The sequence below is a fragment of the Mobula birostris genome, chromosome 5, assembly GCF_030028105.1.
Source record: "Mobula birostris isolate sMobBir1 chromosome 5, sMobBir1.hap1, whole genome shotgun sequence".
NCBI classification, from domain to species: domain Eukaryota; kingdom Metazoa; phylum Chordata; class Chondrichthyes; order Myliobatiformes; family Myliobatidae; genus Mobula; species Mobula birostris.
The window spans coordinates 121,145,641-121,164,431 of NC_092374.1; the positions used below are offsets into that span (position 1 = coordinate 121,145,641).

Sequence of the window (18,791 nt, forward strand, 5' to 3'; positions counted from 1 at the left end):
ATAGTTCTCGCGCAAATTACGTAGGGAATATAGTATTTAGTCAGTGAAGAGGCACTTCAGCAAAAAAAGGGCTTAGTATCTATAAAATTTAAACTGACACTTTTGGAATTCCCTGAAGGAGCAGCTGCCAGAAACTGCACTATTTCTTTTGGAAGCTGTCTTGCTGAAGATACAGAAGAATAATAAGGATATGACAACACTTGGGGGAGAAACCTATGTCACATAACAAACCATAGCTGAAGTATTATGGTTGAATAATATTCAGAAAATTAGGTTATTGGGGAAAGGTTTTTGTTAAGTGAAGAAATTTACAGAAAATAGTTTTGCCTAGAAATTGGCTAGTGTGGTTTTATTTTTAAGTTAAAGTCAGTTGTTTTATCAATTATTTCAAAGTGAAATTGCAGCAATTGAGAAATTAGGGCATCAAGTTCCTTGTTGATAGGTCAGTATCAGATACATACACAATATGTACCCCTCCCAAAATAAATTGGAATGTGGTGCACTTTTGTTTTACTCATTATTCAAAGAGACATCAAGACATCAGGGAAAGCATCAAGAGACCTCAAAAGGTAGCTTCAGATATGATGTAGACGGCTTAACCACTTTGCAAGGTCTACAGAATGTTCTCAGAATGTTCATTGCAGTTTCTCTTGTGCCCAATTTAATCTCTCAATTGATGCAATTTTCATGGTGGTGAATTGTTAGAGATGGCTTAGGGAAGGACAAGGTGAACAGTTCTAGAAAGAAATAAACATTGTTTATGAAGGCACTATGCATATATAGTTTTTAGGGACACCAGTCTGGACCTCTTTGATGAACATCTTTTTGCAGACTCGTCCTTTCTGTGCCTGCAGTGACCGACAGTTGTGACATTCTCTCGCACTTTGCAAAGGTCAATCTGGCAACGTGGGTTATTCCAGGCTTGTTATAGCATAAGAGAATGCATGACTACAGGCCATCTAGGCTCTGTATTCATGAAAAACAACTTTATTTACTTCAGCCTCAAAGGGAACAAGGTGGCGCACAGCTACTGAGAACTGGCCAGCACTGCTGGTTTCACCAAGTAGCAGACAGGCATTGATTACATTCAATGAAAGGCATCCCTCAGAGAATCCAGATCTGCATATGCAGGACCATTAGCATTGTCAATGACCCCGCCTATCTGTCCAACAATCTCTTTGACCCCTCTACCTGCCATATATGTATAATGTGTATATTTGTGGTAATATTACTTTACGTGTTATATGTACTGTGTTGTGCATCTTGGTCTGGTGGAATGTTGTCCCATTTGCCAGTATACATGTGTATTGTTGAATAACAATAAACTAAACTTCAACTTGATTAATAGAGAGATTTTTTATTTCCCAAATGACGAGTTACCATGGCTCATGAGGAAAAAAATGTACAATGGTCAAGGCTATGCTTCCTAGCCAATTCCATAACTCCTTTAAACCTAGGTCCTGATATTCTCTGAAATCTTTTCCTCAGCACGCTGATGAGATATCGATTTTGTGAATTAAAGGTTATGCGATACTTCTTTGATCCTTTTCTGTAATCCAAGCACTCTAATTGCATATCACTGCAGTGACAGTATCACAAATGTAAGAATGGAACAATGATCCTGCAAATAAGATACTGCTATCTTCGTTAATCTAGGTGTATGTTTAGTACAGACTTAACATGAAATGAGGGTGTCATTTCAGTCTGCAGCATGCTGCTTAACATAGCCATCAGGAGAAAACAGGAGAGAGGAGCTGGGGCAAGGAAATACACAGGACAATGACAAGGCTCCAAAGGGGATGCTTCTGCTGAATGTCAGGTGCTTCCATTTCCAAATGAACAGAGGAGGCGGAAAAGAGTAGACAAGCAATGACAGATTCCTTGGTGGAGAGACTATTTTCATGAATTCCTTGGGTCTTCTCTTCACAAGCTGTTTGTTGCCCCCTCCAAAATACATCAGCAAGAAGCTTTCCTTTCTCTTTGAGTCCCAATAAGTATCATTAAAACCCATGAAAGGTTCTCCCTGATGTTTTACTTCAGACTACTGCACAGAACCAATATTAGGACAGTCTAGAGGACTAACTGTGATGCATGTTTGCCTGAGAAACTATATAGGGAAGAACATACCTGGCCTTGGGAGGGTGTACGGTGTTGTGACTGTGAATGAAGTCACTGGAGAGACACAGAAGCTGGTGTTATACAAGTCTTTACTCAGCACAACAAGCAGGCACCATACTGGAGAGACTTGTGGTGGAGGCTCACAAACATAAAGGTATATCATATTTTTATGTCCTTACGATCAAAGGTAACAGTAGCTGATTCAATACAATTTGAATTGTTACAATGACATATTTACTTCAATACTTTGGGTTGACAAATGGTTCCTTTGAGGTACGCACTGGAGGCACATTGTAAATGATAAAACATCCCTGAAGGTTCAAACCCCTTTTGGGAGAAACTAATTAACACAAATATTTTAAAACTTTTTGATGACAGAGAGCCAGGCACCCAAAACTAATGTTCCCTGCATATACAAATATCATAAAAAAACACAAAAACTACTGCTTTCTCTGGCAGACAGAGCATCAGGTTGGAGGCTACCCAGACGGAATATAAGGTGTTGTTCCTCCAAGCTAAGTGTGGCTTCATCTTTACAGTAGAGGAGGCAGTGGATAGATATATCTGAATAGGAATGGGACGTGGAATTAAAATGTGTGGCCACTGGGAGATCCTGCTTTCTCTGGCAGACAGAGCGTAGGTTTTCAGCGAAACGATCTCCTAGTCTGCATCGGGTCTCGCCAATATATAGAAGGCCACATCGGGAGCACCGGACGCAGTTTATCACCCAGCCGACTCACAGTTGAAGTGTCGCCTCACCTGGAAGGACTGTCTGGGGCCCTGAATGTTGGTAAGGGAGGAAGTGTAAGGGCATGTGTAGCACTTGATCCGCTTACAAAGATAAGTGCCAGGAGGGAGATCGGTGGGGAGGGATGAGGGGTACGAATGGACAAGGGATTCACGTAGGGAGCGATCATCATTGGCATATGTCATGATACAGGTTTCCCCCGCCATCTGAAGGTAGAGCATTCCTATGAAACGGTCCGTAAGCCGGAATGTCGTAAAGCAAAGAAGCGATTACCATTTATTTATATGGGAAAAATTTGTGAGCATTCGCAGGCCCAAAAATAACCTACCAAATCATGCCAAATAACATATAAAACCTAAAATAATATTAACATGTAGTAAAAGCAGGAATGATACGATAAATACACAGCCTGTATAAATTAGAAATACTTCTCTACAACGATTGCCTGCACTGTTCTCCGTAGCGAAAATCTCACACAGGTGCTCTCGGCAAAAACACAGCTCAACAACTCTCCAGTAACATTTAAGCTATGAAGCTGCCAGATCATACCAAATAACACATAGAACTACACAGCATATATAAAGTAGAAATAATGTATGTACAGTGTACCATCACTTACCAGAATTGGAACAGCGCCAAGCACACTGATGGTGGTGTGTCAGGCTGAGTTGTTGGAGGTTGGGGTGATGCAGTGGCCCCCCACCCTCCAGGAAGCGAACCGATACCGATCCTCGAAGAATGCAGGGGTATAGCGGTAGCCGGGACGCATCCAGCACATTTTTAAGAAAAAAGCCGAAATAAACAAGTTAATTAATCAGGTGCTGCCCGGCTCGTAAATATTGGCCCAGATCAGAGACGACGCAATCAGCAATCGCCTCTGATCTGGGCCGACATTTATGTGCCGGGCAGTACCTAATTAATTAGCTTGTTTATTTCGGCTTTTTTCTTAAAGGTGCGCTGGGTGCATCCCGGCTACTGCTGCATTCTCCGCGAATTGATATCTGTCCGCAGCCGGGAGGTTGGGACCACTGGGGTGGTGGGACACTGAGGTGTCATCTCATCGTCGATCAAGGCAGGCAGGTCATCTTCTCCTATGTCTGCCTGCCTCAATGTCAAAGGTCGAGTTTCGTCGTCTGCTGTGGCTGATGTGGAAGGCTTGAAAAACAACAGTATGCTTGACTACCAGCCTCGCGCACTTTTCTATCATACAGTTCTTTGTAAACCATCTTGCAAATATGCCCTAAACCGACGTACCCTTTCAAAATTAAAGTCATACTTTATCATTGCAGTGAAAATCTCACGCAGTTGCTTCACATTCAGTTCCTGGACAACTTCACTTTCAGTCCGTTCGCTCCTGCATTCGTTTTTGATTGTTATCCTTTCCTCTTCCAATTGCATCAGCTCTTCACCTGTCAGTTCTTGGTCATGGGATGCCAAAACCTCTTCAACATCATCTTCGTCAACTTCCACAAGCCAAACTCACTTTGTCCTTACTTCGTTTAGCACGATCGAAATGCTTAATTATGTCTAACTTTATGCTAAGTGCAACACCCTTACGAGCTCTTTTAGGCTTTTCCAATACCTTAGAATTCACCTTGCTAACAGCTGCTCACAGGCACGTATTTAAGCAATGCCAGTGAGAATGCTGTTCCAAATCTGGGGGAGAGTGACTGCTCAGGGTGTGTGCTGCCTTTTATCACGTGCTGTTTTTTTTCGCGCGCTGCTTTTTTGTAACAGTGAAAATACCTTCTGTTCGTGAAAACAGGTTACTAATGTAGGTCTTTCATAACAGTGAGGTTTCGTAAAGCGAATGTTCGAAAAGCAGGGGACACCTGGTATTTATTAACTTAGTGGCAGCAGTATAATGCAATACGTGATAAATATAGAAAAAAGAATTACAGTAAGTATTTGTAGATTAAAGAGTTATATTAGAAATAGCAGTGCAAAAAAAAAACAGAAATAATTAAAAAAGGTGAGGTAGTATTCATGGGTTCAATGTCCATTTAGAAATCTGATGGCAGAGGGGAAGAAGCTGTTCTGGAATCACTGAGTGTGTGCCTTCACTCTTCTGTACATCCTTCCTGATAGTAACAATGAGATGAGGGCATGACCTGGGTGATGGGGATCCTTAATAATAGACACCACCTTTTTGAGGCACTCCTCCCTAAAAATGCCTTGGATAATATGGAGGCTAGTACCTATGATGGAGCTGACTAATTTTACAATTTTCTGTAGCTGCTTTCTATCCTGTGGATTAGACTTCCACCGTCCCCCCACCCCCTGCACATACCAGATGGTGATGCAGCCTGTCAGAATGCTCTCCACGGTACATCTGTAGAAGTTTTCAAGTGCTTTAGGTGACAAACTAAATCTCCTCAAATTTCTCATAAAATATAACAGCTTTCTTGCCTTCTTTATAGCTGCATTGATATGTTAGGACCAGGTAAGATCCTCAGATTTATTGATGCCCAGGAACTTGAAATAGCTTAACCTCTCCACTTCTGATTGACGTGAATCTTAACTTGGTACAGAAACCATTTTATTTTCACTCACAGCCATTTCAGGCATCTCTAAGCCTGAACTCTTGAAACCCTGGTGAGCAAAACAGTTCTGAATTTTCATACTGCTTATTTCTCACCAACTATCAGTGAGAAAAATCATTGCTTTTTGAACACAAATATGTGCTACTGATACTATTTTAAAACTGATCACGCTAAGCACAGTATAGCGTCTAATGGCCATGCAAGTTCGCACAACTGATGCCAGTTAGAATTTGTTCAGCAACAGTATCCTGCCCCAGTTAAATGGCATTGTGTCCCAAATAAATAAAGGGAATCCTGACTATTCTCTCTGTTTATTTATTCTTTAAAAGTCCCATATACAGTAAATGGCTGCCCCAAGAAGCCGATGGCCCAATTAACCAGAATCCACTGTATTTTTGGACAGCTCTCAGCATTACCTGATTATCATCAACTGAAGTACTGCAAAAAATCTTAAAATATATGATTTACGACATATACCCTTTCATATTTACACTTGAGCATGTGTAATCTCTTACACAAGATCAGAATCCTCCAGCCCAAATTGGCACGATGCACATCCATTGATTTCACCCCTCTGGGACTTAATCACATTGTACACAGATGCATAGGAACCTCTGATCTAATTAATTCATCATTAAGTATCTGATGCTAATATATTCAACACTCAATGTAAGGAGCACTCAGATCTTTTCCTTAAACCATTGCTATGATTACTCAAATTCATGTTAAATAAATTAAATTCATTCAGCCTGTTATGACTGTGAACAAGCTCACCACAGAGACACTGATACAGAAGTCTTTATTCTTCAAAATGAGCAGCAGGCATCATATTCAAGACATTCTTGGATGAAGAGCCTGCTTAACCCACTATTACATGCTATTTTTATGTGCTAAAGATCAAAGGTAACAGGATCATAATACTATAGTTACAATGTATCTACAATGCTGCCTTTGAATTATAGTCGGCCCACGGATACCAAAAAATGCGGATGCTCAACTCCCTTATTTAACCTGTCTCAGTGCCAGTGGACTTTAGGACCCAGGGCAGCATAAGACCCACCGCCCACAGTGTTTCTGTTCCGTTGACTTATAATACCTAATACAATGTAACTTCTATGTAAATAGTTGTTATACTGTATTGTTTAGGGAATAATGACAAGAAAAAAAAGTCTGGCATGTTCAGTACAGACGCAACCATCGTAGATCCTCTGGGAACACTAATGCCGCCTTGGCATCAGCCGATCCCGATTCTCCCATGATCTTTGAGTTCTTGAGGTTGTAGTGCTTTACATAGCCAGCCAGCCATCCTAACTAGCACTTCCACGAATTTCAGCTTCTTTCTGCTTTATTGTACGGATGCTCGATTTGTTCTGACCGACCTTACGGCCCACTTTGGAACGCTACATGCCACTTTTCAAAAGATCTACTCCTAGCCTTTGAGGAAGTGCCTTGACCACGTAATTGCTTTTTAGGAGCCATTTTTTTCACAGAAACAAAGTAGCGAATGAACAAGATGTGAGACAAACAATGCTCGAACTACGAGTGCTGGAGAGAGAACTTCAGGGTTTTCCCGAGTCGCAGTTGGTTGAATTTGTGCATGCGGAACTCGTGGATAAGGAGGGCAGACTGTACATATAATTTTCAAACACCATCTTCACATTCACACTCCAGGCAACCAAAATGAATGTTAATTCCCGCTACCTCTGGGCCACATTCATGCATATGCAGGCATCTGAGGTTAAATGGTGTGTTTCTTTGTTTACAAAATATAGCTCCTGGAAGTCCATTGTTCAGAGCTGCATTTTAAATTCAATTTACAATCCACATTCAGGTCTGCAGACTGACTGCTGTTGAAATTAGTATTTGCTATATACCATAACTCCAGAATATGCGCTCAACAGCCCACAGCATATAAAATATATGAAATTACAAATTCACAGTTTTTCCACATGCTGTAGTTACTTGAAAATGTTACCAATTTAAAATTGTATAATTCCATATTCTTAAAATCACATTGGCAAGTGTAATATTTATAACACATCCCAAGTTACTCTTGAGAAAATCATGGTGATCCATCTTGTTAAACTGCTGCAATCCTGTAACTGAGCCGCCCTTATATTGCTGTTGGGGAAGCAGTTCTTTTATTTGGGTCTGTGACAATGAAGAAACAGTCTTACTGAGTTTAACATCAGGAGAATGTATGACATAGGCTACGTCCACACTAGACCGGATAACTTTGAAAATGCCGGTTTCACGTTAAAAACGATAGGCGTCCACATCAAGCATTTTTGAAAATACCTCCGTCCACATTAAAACGGGTATTTGGGCGAATCTCCTCCTACTGGGCATGCGCAGGACACGCCTACAGAAAACAAACGACATGTTTGGTGTCGAATCTTGCTGTGAAAGTGCACATTTGTGCATTTACAGACCAGAAAAACTTAAAACGAAATTGCCAAACAATGGACAGCTTTTGGCTATCGTGCAGGAGGACTTAAAACTAAAAAAACACAAATACTGGAGCATATGGAAGCAACCAACAGGGAGTTCATGGACAGTATGACACGGCTGACGACAAACATTGAAAAACTGATTAACTCTGTTGCATTAATAAAGCATCTTGTTAAATGTATAAAACATGTCTGCATCAGTGTTATCTTGTATTTCCATACAATGTTACATTAGGCTGTTACACATCTATTGTCAGAGAAGTACTTGCATAAATAGGTAAGCCACCTTCATGCAAGCAAGGACAGAAAACAGGGCAAAGTGAATATACTTACTTATTCAGTAAGTTATGGGTCAAAGTATTTGGTGAGTACATTTCTAACTCTTCTGGCTTCAGTCTCTTTGCCGTCTGTTCTGAAATTGTTAGGTTGTGTGGGGGGTTGCATTCAAGAAAGCAATGAAATACCACGCTGCCACCACCATCTGTTCTGGCACATCATGACGGCGTTTTTAGAAATCTCTGGTTACCCTGTCCACACTACTCTGCCCAATCGGCGTTTTCAAATTTACACACTCTGGAGGGTGTTGTAGAAAAGCTCAGTTTTCGAGGGAGGAAAACGTCGTTTCAGTGTGGACAGAGGGTCAAAACGAAGAAAAAAAGCTTTGGTTACGGATTTATCTGGTCTAGTGTGGATGTAGCCTTAGAGGAGTGCCAACTTCTTTGATTACTTCTTTAATTACTTTTAATTACTGCAGTTGTACAAGGCCTTGGTGAGACCACACCTGGAGTATTGTGTGCAGTTTTGGTCCCCTAATCTGAGGAAAGACATCCTTGCCATAGAGGGAGTACAAAGAAGGTTCACCAGATTGATTCCTGGGATGGCAGGACTTTCATATGAAGAAAGACTGGATGAACTGGGCTTGTACTCGTTGGAATTTAGAAGATTGAGGGGGGATCTGATTGAAACGTATAAGATCCTAAAGGGATTGGACAGGCTAGATGCAGGAAGATTGTTCCCAATGTTGGGGAAGTCCAGAACGAGGGGTCACAGTTTGAGAATAGAGGGGAAGCCTTTTAGGACCGAGATAAGGAAAAACTTCTTCACACAGAGAGTGGTGAATCTGTGGAATTCTCTGCCACAGGAAGCAGTTGAGGCCAGTTCATTGGCTATATTTAAGAGGGAGTTAGATATGGCCCTTGTGGCTACGGGGATCAGGGGGTATGGGGAAGGCTGGGGCGGAGTTCTGAGTTGGATGATCAACCATGATCATAATAAATGGCGGTGCAGGCTCAAAGGGCCGAGTAGCCTACTCCTGCACCTATTTTCTATGTTTCTATGTAACAGGTGGTAGCAGTTTTATCTTTTGTCCTTTGAGATGGTGAAGGTCAGTGGTTGTGAAATGCTCTTGAAGAATCTTTCAAGTGTTACCATAGTCCATATTGCACAGTACTGAACCGAGCTATTAAGCGAATAAGTCTATTTCCACTCCTTTACATGGGTAATTCATGGCAGAGTATGCACTTAGACTCGTGCAAAAGAAAGATAAAGGTAACACATTTTGCTTAAAGAAAAAATGAATATTGCTCGGTTTACTCCAAGCATACGTTTCTTGTTCAAATACTGGCATATAGTCCTGGTGTATGACTGTAATCAAGTATTTAATTGTAGCTTGCTGTTACTGCTTGACCACATGGAACATGGCAATAAAATAAAATTTTATTTCAAGTCACCAAAATGGCAAAAAATATTTTATGTAGAATCTAATTGAGTTTTGAGTCCACAAATCTTTGTTATGAGATTATACATTTGTACTTTCTTCTATAACTCATTCATAAAATTAACAGGAACACATATGTCATTCCTCTGCCTGTAAATTCTGCAAGTTTTGTTACTAGTTGTTAATGTTTTCCTTTCATTTATTAACTCTTGAACATTATTATACCAATGTATTTCCAGCTTTTTTTATGTTCAATGGGAATTCCACTTCTATACCTGAAACGCATAATCCACATATTTGCATTAGGATTTGAATGTATGTTCTAATTATTTAACACAGGACAATGAATTGAATATAATTTTAGAAACAGAGTACATACACATTACAGGATAAAATGTTTATAAAACATAGCATGGTACAGCACAGGAACAGATTCCACTGCCCAACATGTCTACATCAACAATAATGCCAATCTAATTAATGCCATCTGCCTGCACATGGTACACAATAGTCTATTCTTCATCTAAAGTGTCTGCCTAATTACTCCTTAGATATTGCTTCATGGCTGCATCCACCACCTCCTCTGGCAGCATGTTATAGGCACCAAGTGCTCTCTGTGCAAAGAGAAAGCTTCCTTGCAAAACTTTTTACCTTTCTCATTATGCCCTGAAGTATTTGATATTTCCCTACCAGGGGTGGGGGGGGGGGGAGGTGTAAACTATCAAGCCTATCTACTTAGTTCATAATTTTATACACTTCTATCAGGTTCTCCCTCAGCCTCCAATCACCCAGAAAAAAAAACAATCCATGTTTATCCAAATTCTCCTTATCGACAATGCTCTCTGATCCAGGAAACATTCTGGCTAACCTCTTTTAAAATGGAAATGTCTCCCATTTATGTGGTTATTGGGTCAGAATGAATATGCCGCATCCGTCACCAGCTTTAGCAAGAGCTCATGGACCTAGGTACTATTACCATCTGAAACATGCCCTCTTCTCATTACCACCATCAGGGAGCAGATACAGGAGTCAGAAGACCAACAGTCAATTTAGAGCAACATCTTCCCATCCACCATCAGATTTCTGAATGATCCATGAATTCTATCTTACTGTTTATATTATGTATTTTGTAATTTATAGTAATTTTATGCTTTTGCGCTGTAACGCTGCTGTAAAACAACAAGCAACAAATTTAATTTCATAAAAGAAAATCAAATTAAACCTGATTCTGATTCTGAAAATAATGTGGTAGTTTTCTTTGCATAGCTCAAAGGATTCTCTTGAACCACACTCATAAATTTGTGCATCTATCACCACTGACTTATTTACGTTATTTAAATTTGATATTGTTTCAAGTTATGACAGAAATATTATGCAACCTATTTTAGTATCCACTGAGCTCTAAATCAGGGATTCCCAACCTGCTTAATGGTATTGGTCCATGGTATAAAAAAGGTTAGGAACTCCTTCTCTAAATAAATTTTGTTTGGTCTTCTTTAAACTTAATTACTTTTGTTGTAAAGTTAAGGAATTGAGAAATAAATATTGGCAATAATATCCCTAAAAAAGTACATTGAAGCCTTATATTAATGCAATTTTTTTTTGGTTTTGCCTTGTAGATATCTCGCCACAGGCGAAATCATTCACAGCACAACCTTTCAGACATTACTGGAATGGTGGATCAGTCTGTAAGTGTTCTGTATAGGAAAAGTTACCTTATATGTCTTCTAACTGACTGTATTTCCTTCCACATATGGGCAAACAAGAGGCTGGTACTCATTAAAGAAATGAATTGAAGGACTGTAACTTGTGTTGGCATGTGTAAGTGCATTTTTCTGGAGAGAGATATATTTCTCATGTCTGGAAGTAAGTAGAGTATAATACACACTAATCATGCTGTCAACATTGTTCAAGAATCAGTTTCTTCTAGTTGGAACTTGGTCATGAAAAGCTGCTGACCTCAATAAACCACCAGCACATTGCAAGTGACAAGGCTTCTTGTCAATTTGATTACTATGGGAAATGGTCTTTCAAAGTTAAATGTAATCATGCTCTCCAGGGGTTGCTTTTTAACTGGTTGATCCCATAAAAGATACAGACAGTGACACAACGTTGACTTTGTGGAGATGATTAACTTTAAGAAACAAGTACAGAAGCTTACCCGAGGTGACCAGATTGGAGTCTCTCCTTCATATCCCCAATTAAAGACTTTCTGATGCCTCAACACACACTGCTGCCCTCTAAATGACACTTCCTATCCTGTCTTCAAATGATTGCCTCATTGTTTTCATTTGCTTGAATATTCCGTTCCAGTTAAAAAAGGCAGCAATCAACATCAGCATGCCAAAACTAATCAACTACAGCATGCTACTGTTATGTTTAGCATACCTGTGGGTACAGCTGCTTTCAGGGTACCTCAGTTCTATCTTATTTCTCCCTGAAGTGATTCACATAATTGAAAGCAGATACATTGCCAATGAATCGCTTACTGTGCGTAAGATTCAAGATTGTTTAATGTCATTTCTAGTACACAAGTGTTAGGAGAACAAACTAATTGTTACTCCAGATCTGATACAGCACAAGAAAAAACTCAAAGATAGGGAATGCAATAATAATAAAAAAAAACATAAATCTAAGCATGTAAGGTAGCTCATATGTATGGATTGATTGTATGTCTATGAGTGATGCTAGGCTGTACATAAAGTGATTCGTGGGAAATAATTAAGTAGTGGTGGAGTTTGAGGGTGGAGGTGTTGATCAGTCTTACTGCTTGGGGAAAATAACTGTTTTTGAGACTGGTGGTCCTGGTGTGGATGCTGTATAGCCTTCTCCCCGATGAGAGTGGGACAAACAGTCCATGAGCAGAGTGGGTGGGATTCTTCATGATGTTACTGGCCCTTTTCTGTCACCTTTCTGTATATACAGCATGTTCCTGACAGCAACTCGGTTGATGCCAGCGATGCATTGGGCAGTTTGGACTACCCATTGTAGAGCCTTCCTGTCCCTTCTTTATTGTTAGAAAGAATTAGATAAGAGGATTACTTATGCCTCCCAAGAACATGGGTGGGTCTTGGCTTAATGTCTCAACTGTGAGATGACAATGGTAATAGCACGGATTACCTTCAGTACATTGATAGATCATGTGTTTTATAATTTTTTTTTAATCATATAATGATTGTCATTATTGGAACCAGTTCACAGCCATATTCATTATCTTCAATGGTTAGGAAAGAAATTTTGTTCGCTGCATTAAATGTAGAAATGTATAGAAATCATTACACCTTGCCAAGTCAATGGCCTTGTATATGTAAAAGCAACTTTTATACCTCTTGTACAATAAAGTTAATTTATTTTTATGTGACCCTTTTTAATCTACATGTATCTTTGTTAATTTCATTGTTTACAGTCACTGAAGAAAAATGGCTATTTGAACAAAGCAAAGATCACAGAGGGAGGCAAGAAACTAAGGTATGTTTGCACAGCATTTGGTCTTTGCCCTAACTGGAGACATTTTTGGAATCCATTATTGAATAAGTTGTAGAGGACACTGGGTAGAAATAGTGGACTCATGAGAGCAAAATTACTGTCAGCAAATCACTGGAGTTCTTTGAAATTGCAAGTAGAGTGGATAAGGATAAACCCATTAGTGAAGTAGTTGGGCTTTCAGTTGTTCTTTGATGAAATGTCATATGAGATTGTTCAACAAAATTAGAGTGCATGGTGTTAGTGGTAATATATTAGCATAGGATAAGGATTGCTCAGTGGCCAGGAAACAGAGAATAGAAATTAACAAGACATTTTCAAGTTGGGATATTACAAGATTTGGTGCTGAGGCCCCAGCTGAGCATAATGTTTATAAATGATTGCATGAGGGATCCAGTGTAATATATCCAACTTTCTTGATGATAAGGGGTGACGGTGTAGATTGTGATGAAGATGGAGAAAATGATGCAGACAGTTTAAGCAAATAAGCAAGGATATGGCAAATGGAATGCAATGTGCAGTCAGGCACTTTAGTAGAAAAACAGAAATACCATGTAAGTGGTAGGAGTTGAGATTTGTTAGTGTTTAGACAGAGAACTAGGTGTTCTTGTATTAAATAAATCACTGAAAGTTAAGATGCAAGAGGAGCATGCTAGGAAGGAGACACATTTCTGAAGATGCTGAAATCTGGAGCCACAATCTGCTTGAGGCACTCAATGTCTTGAGTGGCATCTGTAGAGGAGAAAGGGATTATCACTCTTTTTGGATTGAAACCCTGCATCAGGACTAGTTAGAAAAACTCTCATTATAAGCAGATTTGCATGAAAGAGAGTGATGCCTTGTTCCAATTATACAAGGCTAGGTGAAACAGCTCCCATAACTTTGGAGACATAGGGGAAATGTAGTAAAGGTTCACCACATGAATTCATGTCATAACTGGTTTATCCTGTGTGAGGGGTTTGAGCAGAATGGTCCTCATTTTAATTTAGAGGAATATGAATCCATCTCATTGAAAATTACAATAATCATCACTGGGCTTGAGAGGGTGGATACAGGGATGGTGTTTCCCCACTTGTGATGGTTAGTTCAAAAGATCTATAGTTTCTAAATAAATAGCTGGCCATTTTGTGAGAGATGAACAGAAATTTCATCTGAAGTATTCATTTGTATTAAACATTTGGAATTTTGCACCTGAGAGGGCGTAGAGGCTCAGAATGAGAATCACAATCAAGTCTAATATAAGACCATAAGACAAAGGAGCAGAAGTAGGCCATTCGGCCCATTGAGTCTGCTCCACCATTTTATCATGAGCTGATCCATTTTCTCCTATTTAGTCCCACTCCCCTGCCTTCTCACCATAACCTTTGATGCCCTGGCTACTCAGATACCTATCAATCTCTGCCTTAAATACACCCAATGACTTGGCCTCCACTGCTGCCCGAGGCAACAAATTCCATAGATTCACCACCCTCTGACTAAAAAAATTTCTTTGCATTTCTGTTCTGAAAGGGCGCCCTTCAATCCTTAAGTCATGCCCTCTCGTACTAGACTCCCCCATCATGGGAAACAACTTTGCCACATCCACTCTGTCCATGCCTTTTAACATTCGAAATGTTTCTATGAGGTCTCCCCTCATCCTTCTAAACTCCAAGGAATACAGTCCAAGAGCGTACAAACATTCCTCATATGTTAACCCTCTCATTCCCGGAATCATTCTAGTGAATCTTCTCTGTACCCTCTCCGACGTCAGCACATCCTTTCTTAAATAAGGAGACCAAAACTGCCCACAGCACTCCAAGTGAGGTCTCACCAGTGCCTTATAGAGCCTTAACATCACATCCCTGCTCCTATACTCTATTCCTCTAGAAATGAATGCCAACATTGCATTCGCCTTCTTCACTACTGACTCAACCTGGAGGTTAACTTTAAGGGTATCCTGTACGAGGACTCCCCAATATCATCAGCATGTCATGAAATTTATTGTTTTGCTGCAGCAGTATTTTGCAATACGTAATTATAAAAATACTATAACTTACAAAAAGTATATATAAAATATAAATTAAATAAGCAGTGCCAAAAGAGAGAAAATTACTGAGGAACTGCTCATGGGTTCATTGTCCATTCAGAAATCTGACAGTGGAGGGGAAGAAGCTGTTCCTGAAACACTGAGTGTGTGTCTTCAGACTCCTTCACCCCTTATTTGATGGTAGTAATGAGAAGAGGGTGTGTCCTGGGTGATGGTGGTCCTCAATGATGGATGCTGACCTTTTGAGGCATTGCGTTTTGAATGTGTCCTGGATACTGGGGAGACTACTGCCCATGATGGAGCTGGCAGAGTTAACAGCTTTCTGTAGCTTTTTCCAATGCTGTGCAGTGGCCCCTCCATGTCAGACAGTGATGCAACTAGTTAGAATGCTTACCACAGTACATCTGTAGAAATCTGTGAGTGTCTTTGGTGATATAACATACCAATTCTCTTCAAATTCATAATAAAATGTCGCTATTGTTGAGCCTTCTGTAATTGCATCAATATGTTGGCCCTAGGATAGATCTTCAGAGAGGTTAATATGCAAGAACTTAAAACTGTTCACCCCTTCCACTTCTGACTCTCAAAGAGGACTGGGGTGTGTTCCCTTAATTTACCCTTCCTGAAATCCATAATTAATTCCTTGGTCTTACTGACAATGAGTGCAAGGTTGCTGCTGAAACACCATTCAACCACCTGATCTATCTCACTCTTGTAAGCCTCCTCCTCACTATCTGAAAAGCTGCCAACAATAGTTGAGTTGTTGGCAAATTTATAGATATATGTTTATAGAAATCTATAAATACTGATTTGTTGAGTTAATTCAAGACAGAAGTCAATTGACTTTTAAATGTTGTGAGAATCCATGAAGATGAATTGTTTGCAGAAAAGTGGCAGTAGTAGGTTAGCACTGATCCTGTTGAAGAACAAATCAGTTACAAACGGTCAAACAATCACACTTCTGCTTCTAGTTCTTATAGTCTTGCTTTGCATCGACAGACATCTAGACTAGTTTGGTTCTACTTTGGCCAAACTGTATCGGTCTTTGCTACTCCTTTGGGTTCATCAGATGCATGGAGAGTGGGAGCTTGCTACATGGGCAACAGATTGCTCTCCATATTGTACTGCCCTGGCTTTGTATATCGAGACAGTTAGGATGCAATATCCATGGTCAACACTGAACAACACAGTGTGCAGTTTGTTCTTGGATCTTACAGAGACAATTTTGAGTGGAATAATAATGAGTTTATTGGTAAATTTCTATACATCTCATCATGAAGCAACTTTAGTGTTAGAAGTGGATTGTTTTGTTCTATGCTACGGGCTCAAAATGCACACAATGAGAGCTGATTTTGAATATTGCCATGCACCCATAAGGACATCTAAACCATGTAATGCGTGTTATTGAATTGAGTCATTCTTCAGTCAAATTAGCCTAAAACAGACAACAGATTTGAGTGGTCTAAAATATGTTTTAGAATCCCTCCATGTTTATCAGGTCCACCCGAAGGAACACGTTTGTTTTAGCATGTTGTGAATTAAGGAGTAGTAACAATTCCTCACAGGGTGCTTGTCTTCATACACAATTATTCCAACAGCTATTTCCAGCAAGTTTCATTTTAGTTATATTAACAGAAGAATGCAACCTCCTACAGCTATAGACACTGGAGGTACAGTTTTGGTATAGCCTCAAGCTTCCTGAAAAAAGATCACAGTTTCACCATTCTCTGAAAAGCTCTGAAACTTTCTCTGAATGTTACACCAAGATGCAGGCTGCACTTTTCCTTATGACAAGAAAAGGATGTGCATACTGTACCAAGATTAACACAAAATCTAAAAGCATTAAAAATCAAATTTATATTGCAATGAGTATGAAACCTCACTGATGTGAGATTACCTGCAGGAAGAAATTTCACATCACTTGGCTAATGTACAATCAGGAGACAGGCTGTGATAGGGAGAGTTAATTGACCTAATAGGCTTATGCTATATCCTGCTTTAATATTTGAGGTATATTGACAGGCTGTGACAGTGGAATTTAATTGACCTAATAAGCTTACACAATATCCTTCTTTAATAATCGAGATATACATATATATTCTGCAAAGTAGTAAGACTGAAACTTAGAAGGATAAAGAGCATGAACATCTCTAATGAATTCCTGAAGGATATTGTCCTGCCCCAATCGATATATGGTGCAGGTTAATGTGTGAATAATATGTAATCCGGTATATACACTGTCTCACTAATTTTTCAGGTTCTGATGTCTCTAAAAATATTGTGAAATAACTGAGTGGAAGCTAAAAATTAGATCTCAAAATGGCAAGCGTTGTCATACTTTAATGAAGCTAATTCCACTTCTTTCAGTCTAGGTATTATTAAAATGCCTGTTCTAATTCTTGGCCAATTTCTTTGGTATGAGTAGAGCATGTGTGTAAATTGGGCTGGAATACTTGCTGCTGGGCTGTAAAACATTTCAGACAAGTAATTTTAAAATATGACATATTAGATTTTATTACTGAATATTTTGATATCCTCCTTGCTAACAATTATTTCACAATTGATGACTCTTAGCTAAACCTATATTTGCATGAACCGGTCCATTGCTTTCCTAAGCTATTGGCCTAACTGCAATTAAATATACAGGAGATTCTACAGATGCCAGAAATCCAGAGAAACACACATAAAATGTTGGAGGAAATCAGCAGGTCAAGCAGAATCTAATGTCAGGAATTAGCCGTCAGTGTTCCGGGCTGAAACCCTTCCTCAGGATTGGAAAGGAAGAGGGAAGAAGACAGAATAAGAAGGTGGGTTGAGGGGAAGGAGTACAAGCTGGCAGGTGACAGGTGAAGCCAGGTGAGAGGGAAGGTAGTTGGGTGGGGGGGGGGGGGAATGAAGTGAGAAGCAGGGAGATGATAGGTAACAAAGGTGAAGAGGTAAAGAAGAAAGAATCTGATAGGAGAGGAGAGTGGACCGTGGGAGAAGGGGACGGTGTTGGGGCACCAGAGGGCGGTAATTCACAAACGAGGAGAAGGGAAAGGGTTAGAGAGAGTTAGAATAGGGAATGGATCAAAAGAGAAAAGGGAGGAGGAAAGAAATTACCAGTAGGTAGAGAAGTTGGGCTCGTACCATCAGGTTAGAGGCTATTCAGATAGAATATAAGATATTGCTCCTCCAACCTGAGAGTGGCCTCATTGTGGCAGTAGAGGAAACGATGGCCAATATGTTGGAATGAAAATGTGGAGTGGAATTTGTCATGGTGTGCGCTGACAATATCAGACCCAAGTGCAGAAGAAATGCAGACTGTGATGTAGAGATGGCAACAAGAGTTTATTCATAATAATTCCAGAAGAGCATAGGTGGCTTGGCTGAGTGACACCGCGAGAAGTAACATTCTCAAAAACAGAAACCTGTGATTAGTGCCAATCAGGCATCCAGTTAAATTATACAAGTAAAATAGAATCCCTGAGCCTATCAAAATAAACTTATCAAGCTTGAACAGGAGGCATCAGGAAACCCCATTATAAAGAGTGAATCGCTCGAAAAAGCACAAGGAACTCGAAACAATTGATGACTTCTATTAAACAATAATAAACAAATTCAAAATGCACTACTAATCTCAGAGCCCAATAGTCTCCAGTGCCCCACACAAGCCTGAAGAATTCAATACATAAATGGAATGACTGGCCACTCTAAAACCCTGCCA

At 39.8% G+C, this 18,791-nt stretch overlaps 1 protein-coding gene across 3 annotated transcripts in view; it reads left to right on the forward strand.

Moving 5' to 3' along the window:
• arhgap15 (Rho GTPase activating protein 15) overlaps positions 1 to 18,791 on the forward strand; it is a 737,150-nt gene that overhangs the window by 146,472 nt on the left and 571,887 nt on the right. For all 3 annotated transcript variants that reach the window (XM_072258610.1, XM_072258612.1, XM_072258613.1), the window contains exons 4-5: positions 11,196 to 11,264; positions 12,983 to 13,044. In XM_072258610.1, coding sequence (XP_072114711.1) covers positions 11,196 to 11,264; positions 12,983 to 13,044 — 131 coding nt within the window. The remainder of the gene's footprint in view (positions 1 to 11,195; positions 11,265 to 12,982; positions 13,045 to 18,791) is intronic.